The sequence below is a fragment of the Trachymyrmex cornetzi genome, unplaced genomic scaffold, assembly GCF_001594075.2.
Source record: "Trachymyrmex cornetzi isolate Tcor2-1 unplaced genomic scaffold, Tcor1.1 scaffold23, whole genome shotgun sequence".
In the NCBI taxonomy this organism is placed as follows: domain Eukaryota; kingdom Metazoa; phylum Arthropoda; class Insecta; order Hymenoptera; family Formicidae; genus Trachymyrmex; species Trachymyrmex cornetzi.
The window spans coordinates 1114175-1126555 of NW_017296956.1; the positions used below are offsets into that span (position 1 = coordinate 1114175).

At 32.7% G+C, this 12381-nt stretch overlaps 1 protein-coding gene across 1 annotated transcript; it reads right to left on the reverse strand.

Moving 5' to 3' along the window:
- Positions 1–7954: 7954 nt before the first annotated feature.
- On the reverse strand, positions 7955–11014 carry LOC108760621 (uncharacterized). The gene is made up of 3 exons (XM_018506678.1): positions 10979–11014; positions 10421–10519; positions 7955–8358 (listed from the first exon to the last, which is right to left on the reverse strand). The coding sequence occupies exons 1-3, from the start codon at positions 11012–11014 to the stop codon at positions 8059–8061; spliced, it is 435 nt and encodes a 144-aa protein (XP_018362180.1). The 3' UTR covers positions 7955–8058.
- Positions 11015–12381: the final 1367 nt, after the last annotated feature.

A 12381-nucleotide genomic window follows, 5' to 3' on the forward strand; every position in this document is an offset into this window, starting at 1 on the left:
GTGCTCTAAAGGTTCCAACCTAAATATATGAAAAAAAACCTTCAAATATATATAAATATATTAAATGACAAGTTGAAGTGAGTAGTAGTAGGCTCTGTTTTGCTGATTCTCACAGTAACGACATTAACGACGCTATTTCGAAGACCACCCACTAACCGAGAAACGTGTTGAACGAACTTAGATAATATTTACAAAACGTAAGATTAGAATAAAACGCCTCATATTATACAACGTCACGTGGACGAATGAATTTCCAAGAAATAAGATCCATAATAACGTCTACAATTAACTCACATTGTGAATTAATAAGATAATATAAAATTCACTATACTCCTACCTTCCCATATAATATTTTAAACATTGTTACAAAGTTTTATTTTAATTGTTAATAGATTATCATACGAGAGATCATATATTGACTAGATTAATTCTTATTTTCAAAATATGTACCATTCATTCATAATGTATACTAAACGCAGTTGTGATATTTGTGTGAACAATTTATATAAGCATTATTATTTTCAGAAGATCAAGATTATTAAAACTCATCAAACGAACTTGCCTAATGGGAAGGTTACAGTATACAAGAGTAGTATTTAAGAGGAAATTGACGTAACGGCTGAACTTTTGATAGGACCGCTGTTTTAGCAATTAAACTTAGACCTGATTGCACTAATGTTACTTTGACTTGAAGCGAGGCTTAAAACTTTCTCTATCTCTTTTATTCTCTTTGCTGTAAAGAGAGAAAATGTAAGTTTTAAGCCCCGCTTAAAGTCAAACCTTGATGGAAATAAAAATCGGAGTGTAAGTCGAATGTAATAGGAGAGTAACAAAAGCAAAACTTCTAGGAGGCGAAAATTGGAACAATGAAACGTAAAAGAAGCGTCTATGCTTTTTTTTTACGTATTAATGTTTCATCAAATATGGACATATTACTTGCAGAGTTGAGAAATAATTACTTGTAACGCAGCGCTGTTACCATTTTAGTTACTTTTTTTTGTAATGATCGTTACTTTTTTCTATCTGTAATAGTAATGGTAATGTCGTTACATTTTCATAGTAACGATAACGAATTCCGTTACTTTTATTGTTACTTTAATTCCTTTTTCTATTACTCAATAGATCGCATTATTTTTATGTATAAATAACTAAAAATATTTTATAATAGAAGTTTAAATATCGAAAAATGTTTTGTACTTCATACCTGATTGCATTTCGATAGTCATCGTCAAAACTGAAAATCTGTAGTAAACGTAATGTGAATTATAAATTTTCAGTATTAGCAATAAAATGCATCCTTAACGATATTAATGTTTGAAAACAAAGTTTAATAAAAATTTTTAATAAAATTTGAGTTTGTTAATTACAATCTAATTTTTAAGGATAAACATGTGTATATTAAAAGATAAAAGTATTAATATAAAGAATTTTTTATCGAAGATTTATTAAATATAAAAGAAAAGCTTGATAGAGATTAGCTTAAGATTTTAAGTTTTAATATTAATTTTTACAATTATATATATAATATTGATTATTAAATAATATAATTTTTTAATCTAATATTTTATTTTAAAAGGATGCTAAAGTGACAGTCGAACTTAACGGTTAAAACCAATAGTACAAACTATTTTAATTAAAAATTAAAAATGTCGACAATAATAACATCTTTAATTAATTTCTTTTCCGTAAATAGAAATTCTTCATATTTAATTATATTTATTATATCGATCTTATTTCAAATTTAAATTATAATTGTTTATTTCATACATTATCATTCTGTGTCACTTAAATTAATGCATACTGAAAAAATGTAGTTCCTAATATCAATAAATGAATTCATTAACTTGAAGTTCATTAATACAATGAATTTTTAATATATTACATTGAGTATATATGTCTTTATTAGTCAATAATTAAATTAATTAATATAACAAATCACCGTTTATTAATATACTGAACTTGAATGTATCATAATTTAAAGTAATATTTAATTAAATCAGTAAAAAGTTTTACATCCTCTATATAGTATAAGGATTCTAGTTAAAACAAGCGCGCGATTAGTGTGTTGCTACTTCAGAAATCTTAGGTCCTAATTCCGTTAATACCGCATATGCGTTTTCAAGAATTATAAAATGATCCGATGCGTATTTATAATTAAAATGTTTTAATACAATGCAGTAGTTAATATCATATCACTTTATAATATCAACAAGCGTGATCGTAAAGTAATAAAATCATTCATTAACCCTCCGCTAACCAGGTGGAAAATCAACATGGATCATATGTGGGTATATTTCATATCCCATGCTATACTTCATTATAAATATATTATAATTCAGTATGGGCTGCGTTCGGAAATATCACCCGGGTGTCTCCGTGTATCATCTTATCCTTGTTTAACATTGGGTGAATAACAAGGATAAAACGATACACTCGAGTAATGTTTCCGAACGCAGCCATGATTGGTAATAACGCATTTTCCAGCTGCACGAAACCGATAACATGCGCGCAGTACTTTTTGAGAAGTTATAGAAATTCATCTTGCTGGAGTATGTCAGACCCCATCTGGTTTACGGAGGGCTAAATTAACAAATACATGATTCAACGATATTATTCACTAAATAAAATTTTTCATTATTATAATAAATTTATGGCAGGCTGTTTCAATGTACATAAATAATTGTTACAATGAGAATTCTAGTAATAGTTTATAATAACTCAATTCATCCTTTTATAACATCTAAATCATTGTGGATGCAAATGTAAAGCTTATCGATACACGCTCCTCTCGAACTCTCCCCAAACGCTCCGTAAACTGAAATACAGTTGTCACATTTCCCACACGTTTTAGATATTATTTTTTCATTAACGTTTCTCATACGCTCCTCAACACTCCGCAAAGAATGCATGGAGCGTACTAATACACTTCCAAAACACTTTATTCATTGGTACTTTGTCTTTCTAAACGTTCCACAAAAAGTACACGGAGCATTCAAATACACTTCGTGTATGCTTTCAAAATATAGAAATAAAAAATTTATTTTAAAACGGAGCGTCATTAAGTTGTACAGCGAACGTAAACGAAGCATCGTTGAGTAATACGTGGCACTGCCACCAGAGGGAATTACCGAGAACTAACTTCTCGAATTTAAAAAACCGCACAGACAGATAGTAGCGTTTTCTCTTGGCTGAACTATCGCCCACTAGTACAATATTCAGATAGTGTACCTTGTTTCTATGGCTGGTCGTAAGCGAACTAATTCGGTGTACCGTGTTTCTGTGGCTACGGTGTAATGTAAATTTTATGCACGAAGTGGGATTTTGCTACACCGTCTTAAAGGGACGGTGTAGAGCTAGTGTGACATTTAAAATTTGAAAATGGAAGTCAAGCGTGAACAGGGTTTTAGCGCAATAATCATGGTGTGCACCACTATAGTGTAGGGTAGCTGAGTGTAACGCTTATACACGCAACTGGTGCGGTGTGAGGCTGCACCCAATTGCGTGTAAGCGTTATCCCAAGAGAAAAAGCTATAAGATAAAAGACGTAGCATTGAAAGATTTTTCAGTTGTGTTCTAATGAAATAATTTTTTTGAAATGAATCCCTAGGGCTCCACGATGGAAGCATAGCACTTTTTTTCCGAATAAATGAAATATATTTAAAAATATCATTTGCTTACCAAGGGCCTTATATCTTATTCACGGTCCTCTAAAAACTCGACGATGTTTACGTTTTCTAGACTGCCTAATCACGCTCCGTTTACATTCAACGAACATTCTGCTCGTGCTTGCCAAAGAATTTATCTAGGGTAACTCCGGTATATACGCCGCGATGGGATTTACGCCGCGGAAGTCAGAAAAAATAGAAGGAGTGGGGGTAATTTTCTCGCAACTACTCTGTTACATGCTTTTTTGTTATTATTGAGTTATAATTTTAGCTTCTTACTGTTAATATTAATGAAATTATTGTGAGTTGAATCGATTTGTCACTGTGTGTGTAACAAGTAGCATCATCATAAATTATAATCTACATAAAATGATTACTGTAAGGCGTGTAAAAGACCTAGTGGTTATTTCGTGATACATACGTGTAGAAGAATAGTAAAGCAAGTTGTATAGCAAAATACAAGTGCTTTGCTTTCGTATTCTTTGTTTAGTTTGTTGAAACCCTTGTATTTTTGCCATATATCCCACCCATTATCTATATATAGCAAAAATGCAAGATTTCAAAAAGTTTATTTTTTAATACGAAAACTAAATATTTCGGATTTCTAATATTTTTTTCATAGTATTAGACAGTACAAAGATGTTGCTGATATAGTTCGTTTATTTTAAACATAGTAAATAATACTTAATAAATTAAGTTTTTGATAGGTGCGACGTATATACCGGAGTTACCTTATACTTTATTTATGTTTCTTTAATGTTTAGTTGACGCTCCCTTTACGTTTTATGTTCCAATTATCGCTTCTTACGAGTTTCATTTATGTTACTTCCTCCTTACACTTTCTTTACACTCCAATTAACGCTTTATTGACACTCGCTTTATGTTTTATTTCCATTAGGGTAGAATAAATTATTCATTAGTTACACTAATTTTAATAAACTTTTCATTAATACAATGAATAGTTTTATTGCATTTACTTACATTTTTGGTTCAGTATGTTATATTATAATCTTGATTTAATATATTACAATATGCCATCTTTTGCAATATATTAAATGCACTTACTGTTAGACACAATTACTGTTGTTTACCATTATTCTTAGTCTTCGCTAAGCACATATACGTACATATATAATTTGCAAATCAATATACATTTTTTTAAAGCTCTCTATAATCTTAGTTTCATAAACTCAATATTGTTTGTCCACGTAATTCGAGGGATGGTGCAATACTATTTTGCTCATCCGAGCTACAGAACTTTTGTATTAAAGAAACATCTATATCAGATAACAATTCTAAGTTGAAAAATGTAGGTTTTTAACTATTTTTTCAGTTTTAAGCTTACCCTGGGGTTCAACGTACCATACATATATGTATGGACTTTTCATATGTGGTAATATAATTTAAAAATCTGAATTGAGATTTAAAGAAAAACTTAATTTATTAAGTTATTAACTCCATAAATACGATAAGTTTGCAAGGGCAATTTTTTGCGTTATTTTCAACGCGAGAGTGCATGAAAATTCAAAGATAATATCTGAAATCCATGTGTGGCGGGCTAGCAAGTTTTCATCATACTTCTCGCGATTAGCGCCATCGGTCAGCGGTCTAGCGCAACCGGTAGCCACACAAGCTCATGTCCGTACTTCAGTAACAGAAGTGTACCGACTATATCAGCTGACTATATCGCTCTGACTTTCTCGCACTACGTTTTCTGTTCGCCTTTAGCTTCACTCAAGCAAGCGTTAAGCTAGATTCCTTGGATTAATGGAAGATGTATATATAATTACATTTATTAAAAGTTATATTATCTGCAGTTATCACTATATGTCCCTTGATACGCCGAGCGGATGATAAAACATTTTCGGTAGCTTGACGCTTGCTTGAGTGAAGAGTGAAGCTATACAAGAGCGAGGAGGACGGGTTCTCTCTCGCTGTCTTATTCGGTGCGCCGAAAGCGAACAATAAAAATATAGAGTAAGAAAGTCAGAGCAATAGTCGGCACGCTTCTGCTACCAATTACCAAAGTTACACGACATGGGTTCGTGCTTGTGTGCATGGCTATTGGTTGCGCCAAGCCGCCGACCGGTGGCGCTGATCAAGTGCTGTCAATTTTTTTGGGATCGATTTATATCTATTTGTAAAATTTTGAATAATTTTGAGATTCTTGAGAATAAAGTATTAATTTGCGTAATACTTCCTTAAACTAAATTTATTTACTACTTATATACATATATCTAAAATTAAACAACATTTTTTTCTTTTAAAAATGATTTATTAAGGAATATAATATTTTGTGATAATTCATGACAATTGAATTTCCAATTATTTGCTGATAATACAATTTAAATATTAATGTTATAGCGGATTTATTAATGCATTATATTGTACGCTGTATTGCTGGATCCATAATGTTGTATCACTTGATTTATTTGACATGGAAAAGAGAAAGAAGGAGATAGAGAGAGAGAGAGAGGGAGAGAGAGAGAGAGAAATGGAGAAAAGAAAGAGAATAGCTCGTCTGCGCTTAGCTTCCACAAGATATGCCATCGATATTAATTGTAAAAAAGAACCGCAAGAGTGGTCATTTTTCCGTATTTTTGTCATTTTTTTCTGTCATTAGTGCGATTTTTAAATCTCTGGATAAGCAAGATGGAGAGAAGAAGGATTTACATGGATAAACATGTTAAATGCAATTTCAAATATGCCGCTGACCAAATGCAATGTAATAAATAAATACTATTGAAATACATATAATTGAAATCAATATTATTATATCTTTAAAAAACATTAAATTGACAAATACTATATTTTTATACTGATGCTTTAAAAAAAATCAATTAACTCACGAACAAAATTCAAAGCATAAATGACATAATCATATTTTTATAAAACTGCTTTTATATGTGTATATGTAGTGTATGATTTTGAGGAACATTTTATATAAGAAATATTTAAAGCTAATAGTAGATATACAACATACAAATTCAAACTTCAGATATTTTGACAATTTTTTAAGTAAATAATATGTACATTATTTTTTTTATCTTGTTAGCTTCCTTTTTTATGAATATTTTATGTTATTTCTGCTTTGAATTTTTCGCATCTTATACTAGAGTAAGCAAGGAGCACAAGGGAATATTTAATAGAAAGTATAAGACCCAATACTCGAATCTAATCATAAATTTTACATACTTGAAACTTAGGATTCACCAAATTTGAAAAATTACTTTGGGTGCATTCTGTACAATGTTCACTGAGCGTTCAATGAGCTCTTGCATCCGATAGGTTTATTCCGTTAGATCTAAAAATATAGACCAAACAGGAGCAAAAGCTCACTGAGTGCTCAGTGAGCGGTTGTATTGAATGCACCCGCCGTTTTCATTCAATTCAACGTCACAGACCTCTTATACGTGATGTGCATTACACGTGAATATTTTTCAGTATGCGTTAATTTATAAAATACTCAAGAAAGTGAGTTTCGTTAATTGTTTTAAGAAAGTAAATATACTCTTCAAGATCAAATGGATTAGTTATACTATCTGAGATTCTGCTCAACGCGCACATTCTAACGAAATCTATAACCAGTATTCATAGTCAGTTCTTCTATTCAAGATCATCTTAAGTTCTGTCTTAAGGTGTCACGAACCAATCAGAGAGCCGCATTAGCGTCTTATTTAAGACGGTCTTGAATTAAGAGACCCAACTACGACTACCAGCCTATATGTAACTTATTAAAGAGAGTTTATCTCGTGGTCTGTAATTTGAGATAAGTCTTTCCGGAAGCTACCACGATTCCCAGCTTCCTCGTGCTCCTCCTTACGAAACATAAATTTTGTCACGGTAAATGTCTTACCTATAACGTGGTGGTACTTGTCAATAAACTGCTCGGTGCTTTGAACTCCCATGAGTGATGCGTCGATTTTAGTGTACCAAATGGATGCGGAATATCGCGGTTCCGGCTGTACGTAATTGACACCTGGCATCTGCGTGGGTCGAATAATTTTCTACGGTGGGTGTCTTTTTCTAATTGCGATAGTGATCATTCTACAATCGTCACAAACGGGTCTAATGCCCGTATCACACTATCGATTAGAAATTGCGTCTGCGTTTGCGTTTGCGTCACTTAATTAATCAGAAAGAAACTGTTAACCAGCAGCTTTTTTTTATGAGTCAAGAGAAGGCAAATGCGAGCGTAGATATAATCTCCAATCGCTAGTGTAATACTAGCATAATGCCGCGCGAATGTGGACGAACATCGCAACGCTACCGTCTGATCGAACGTTGGCTCGAACCACTTTGACACTTTCGGAGCCGGTTTCACTTTTCGGCGAGCGATTTCGCGAAGATTCACTTTTGTCGGAGTATTTACTACTGTGCGTCTCATCGTCCACTACGCGGATGAATCACGTCGATTTTCTCCGAGTCTAGCTGAGTCACTTAAAACGTATATACTCGCAAAGAAGGAGAAACGACAATTCCCCACTGTACCCGCGAAGTTCAATCGCGTTTTAGCCGCGACGTCGCGCGTCGCGACACTCGATAATACAGCGACGACTCGCGCGATTGGTGCCACTACACGTTCCTCGCATAACCCAGTCGCATAATCGGAGAAACGGAAACTAGACGCGGCACACGATGAACGAGAGCCATAAAGGAAGAGATGAAGAATAGAATAATATATAAGCGCCCGCTGTGAAATGAGATTAATTAGAACCTAATTGGGCTTATCGAAAGAGAGAGAGAAAGAGGGAAATCGCTGCGGTATTATCAGAGCAGACTAGGGTGTGGCGAACGAGGTACTTGACTCATGTAAACAATTGAAAGCGCGCAAAAATGCAATATAAATTTCTACATATGTTAATTTTATTCCCAATCTATAACTTATTTATAAGAGTTGAACTCTCACTGTGTATTTAAATAAAAATATAATATAATATGTAAGATATAAATTTTGATTGAAAATAACTTGCGGGTATCAAAACACGGAAATTACTTTAAATAAAAAATAAATATTCTATAATTTTTTAGAGAATTAATATTAATTATATATATAAATATAGGTAGATACTATATAGTACAGACTATACAAAGTATATACATATTCTTTAATTTTACTGTAACTTTAGTATAATTATGTTTTATTTTTTAAAAATCTAATAACGTACATGTAGACGTAATTTGTATACCTGTACACGTGATTATGTTCATTAATTAAATTAATAATCATATTTTACACGTTGTAAAAGAAATATTTTTTGTTACTGAGAGCGCTCTTTTCTTTCTTTTGCCTCGGGTACGAAATGTTTAATCCCGATTCTGAGTACTACCACTATGTAAAGGAAAGCGGAGTAATTTTAGACACAAAAATTGTATACAGAGATATCTATAGCAAACGTTATATATCATCTACAAACAATCGATTAGTTCGTGTTTAATTAGCTCTGATAAATTAAATTTGGCATTAATGAAATTTTTTAACGTAAATTTGTCGAACTGGGAAAATTTCAAAATTGATTATAAATTATAGGCTTTTAAAAAATATTAGCACTAGCTAATGTAGCGATATTATCAAATCGTATCTACCTTTTTAGCTAGCAAATATAATCCGTGGTACAATAAAAAAAATACACTCGGTGGTACAATAAAAAAAACGATAAAAACGTCTGTATAAATCTAAAACATTTATGTTGATGTCATTCATAAATATGTATATCAATTAAATTAGCGCTTATTAAAATAAACACCCCTATTTATCTTGTAGTCTTAACAAAATATAAACAGAAAAAGTTACGAGATATGATCCCAAGATAATATAACGCTTCGATTTTATTCGTATAGAATCTTTTTGAGAAAACGATCTTTGTTTCAAATCCAATATAATGCGAGTAACATTTTCGTTGGATAAGTATAATGCCATAGACCGATTTATCGTCAATTAGCAATCGGCACTATCGATCATCCCGTTGTCCATGCCAAGCGTTACAGTCACGTGACCGACACAATCGTGACACGATTTCAGCCGCGTTCCGTCGTAATGACAGGAACGTCACTCAATAAAATCGCAAACTGATTTATTCGAGTCATCATAAATCCGACCCACCTGCAGGGCGTTCAAAAACACTATCCGAGTATCATTTTATCTTTGTTTAACAACAAGGATAAAATGATGCTAGGAAATACTCGGGTAGTGTTTTCGAACGTAGTTCAGTGCGATACGTGTTTGTAGGATCGAACAGGGTTGAGAAAATTACTTTATAAATTAACATTATCGTTAACCTCTTTTTAAAAAAAATAACTCGTTATCATGATGAATTACATAATTTAAAAAAGGAACTCGTTACCCGTTACTCAAAATAAAAGTCTTACAATTTCTGTTACTTTTTCATCGAATTTTGAGGAACCTTTTTTTACAGTAACATTTAACTGTCTTGATCACTAATTAACCAGTTCAACACAAGATTTATAATGATTATAATGATTGTGGTTATAATTGCAACACAATCAAGCATAAATTTTTGCTTTTTAAATTTATAGCTTATGAACATTCCATGTATTGTACGCGTCTAAAGTAACAATTACATTCATTATCGTTATCCAACAAAAGTAACACACTGCGTTGTTTCCCAACCCTGCATGACTGTTTAAGAATTACCAATCTCAGCGATAAAATAAATCGTGACACGTCATTCGATGAATTACTCTAAAATATGACGTTCATCTAATATCTCGAGAGATCTCCCATAGAAATATACCTTTGACGTCGACACGCGTAACTTATGAAACAACGTGGTCTCTTCTCGCGACCGACGACGAACGACACAGCGGTTACTGCGAGCACGATCCACGATCAACTACCACGCCGCTAAGAAAGAGAACGAGCGAATGAATCGGAAAGATAGGAAAGAGAGAGAGAGAGAGAAAGAGAGAAAGAGAGAGAGCAAGAGAGAGAGAGTAAGCGCTCGGACCGATGGACATTGGCAGAGCGCTGGGACTCCCAGTGCTTATTTTAAAACCACTGTCCTTCCAACTCGTGCGAGCAATCGTCCATCCCTGCAGCAGTGCACGATCGCGACACGATATCGTGTAAACTCCCATAGTCGCAGCTACGTCACGCTAGTTAACGTAATCGAATGAATCTCTTGGCATTGGTTTATGGATCATTCTTGATCTGATTAGTCTAAGTGGATAATTAAATTTTCTTATAATCCCTTGCGGTTCCTTGTAATTCTTTCAATATTATCTTAGTATACAAGATAAATATATTTAGATTTTTTCGTGAAAGCCTATTTGTTAGTAGATAGACAAAGTACGAGCAATGACATTTCTTGAGAACGCAGCTGACACATGTTGTATATCGTCACAGTGTCGTCTTTGTATTTTTTTGATACTCCAGGATTCCATGAGCTTGCGAATGGATGTGAGGTTCATTAACTTTGAAAAAGTCGAAGAATACGCGATAGTTTGTTTAACTAAACGTAATTTCTTAAATTTTATTAATTTTCTTATATCAAGCGCAAAAAATGTATTTATTTATTTTTCATTTCGTCGATAGATAATGAAAATTTTAAATGAAATAGAACTTTCAAAATTGAATACAATGCGTCATATTTTTGAAAGAGACATCCATCTCTTAATGAGAAGAATTTATAATATTTTACACCTCTTTTTTTTATGTGTATCTTTCTTTAATGAACAAGATATCTCTCTCTTTCTCTCTCTCTCTCTCTCTCTCTCTCTCTCTCTCTCTTTCAGAACTTGTATATAAATTTACTAATTTAATAAAGAGATTAAGTGTGACAACGTCGAGTTGATATGTCGAGTTTTGTGATAAATAAAGACAGTTTAAGTAGAGCACAAACACTTTTACGACGGCAATTCATGGCTTCCATATGACGTGTTCGGAGACTCTTAATTCATTTTAGGAATGTAACTTATTTAATAATATATTAGAGATAAACTTTTCTTTGTATTTTGTCATCATACGTCGAAATGTAATTTCATAAAAAATAAGAAAAATATTGATATATTGATATTAGTTATTTCGCGCAAAAATTGCAAAGCAACAATATTATTAGGTATTGTGACAATGAAGAAGTAGATCCAGAGTTTATTTATCAACGCCATATACTGCAGACATTGTAAACGAGACTTTTCGGTTGACATTTTATGCACTATAAAGATCCTTCTTGATAGTAGTATCCGACGTATATGTCATTAAATGATAATTTTACACTTCGTATCTGTACACAAAATTCTCGCTATTCCACGGATTACCCTTCTCTTCACTTTCGTCTCACGGTGAATTCTTTTTGTCGCGTCGTTTCGTAGCGAAAACACATACATCACCACAAAAGTCAAAACACACGACGCGGGTTTGCCGTCCTTATATCAAACGTTTAATTGGACACTGTACCATCGGGAATGCGAACACGAGTAAATTGTATAAAATCTCTCTCTCTCTCTCTCTCTCTCTCTCTCTCTCTCTCTGCACAAACTTATTCCGCGTTTCACTCGACATCAAATTAACATATGTACAAATGTCACCATTGTCTAATTGAAAGCGCGTTTATGTACATACACTTTTGTTTTAAATACAACTTACAAAACGCATCAAATTCTTACGACAACCAATTATTAGCAAAATTAATATACAGTTATACGAATAATTTTATATAAAGTTTTGCAATTTTTGTACATACATAATTTCATTTCG

What these genes read in the sequence shown, in the direction of transcription:
- LOC108760621 (XM_018506678.1), bottom strand. Translation starts at nt 11,014, where the DNA reads ATGTGTCAGCTGCGTTCTCAAGAAATGTCATTGCTC. An exon ending in CTCAAGAAATGTCATTGCTC is followed by an intron (nt 10,520 to 10,978) that starts GTACTTTGTCTA and finishes GCGGCGTGGTAG; the next exon opens with TTGATCGTGGATCGTGCTCG. An exon ending in TACGCGTGTCGACGTCAAAG is followed by an intron (nt 8,359 to 10,420) that starts GTATATTTCTAT and finishes CTCATTTCACAG; the next exon opens with CGGGCGCTTATATATTATTC.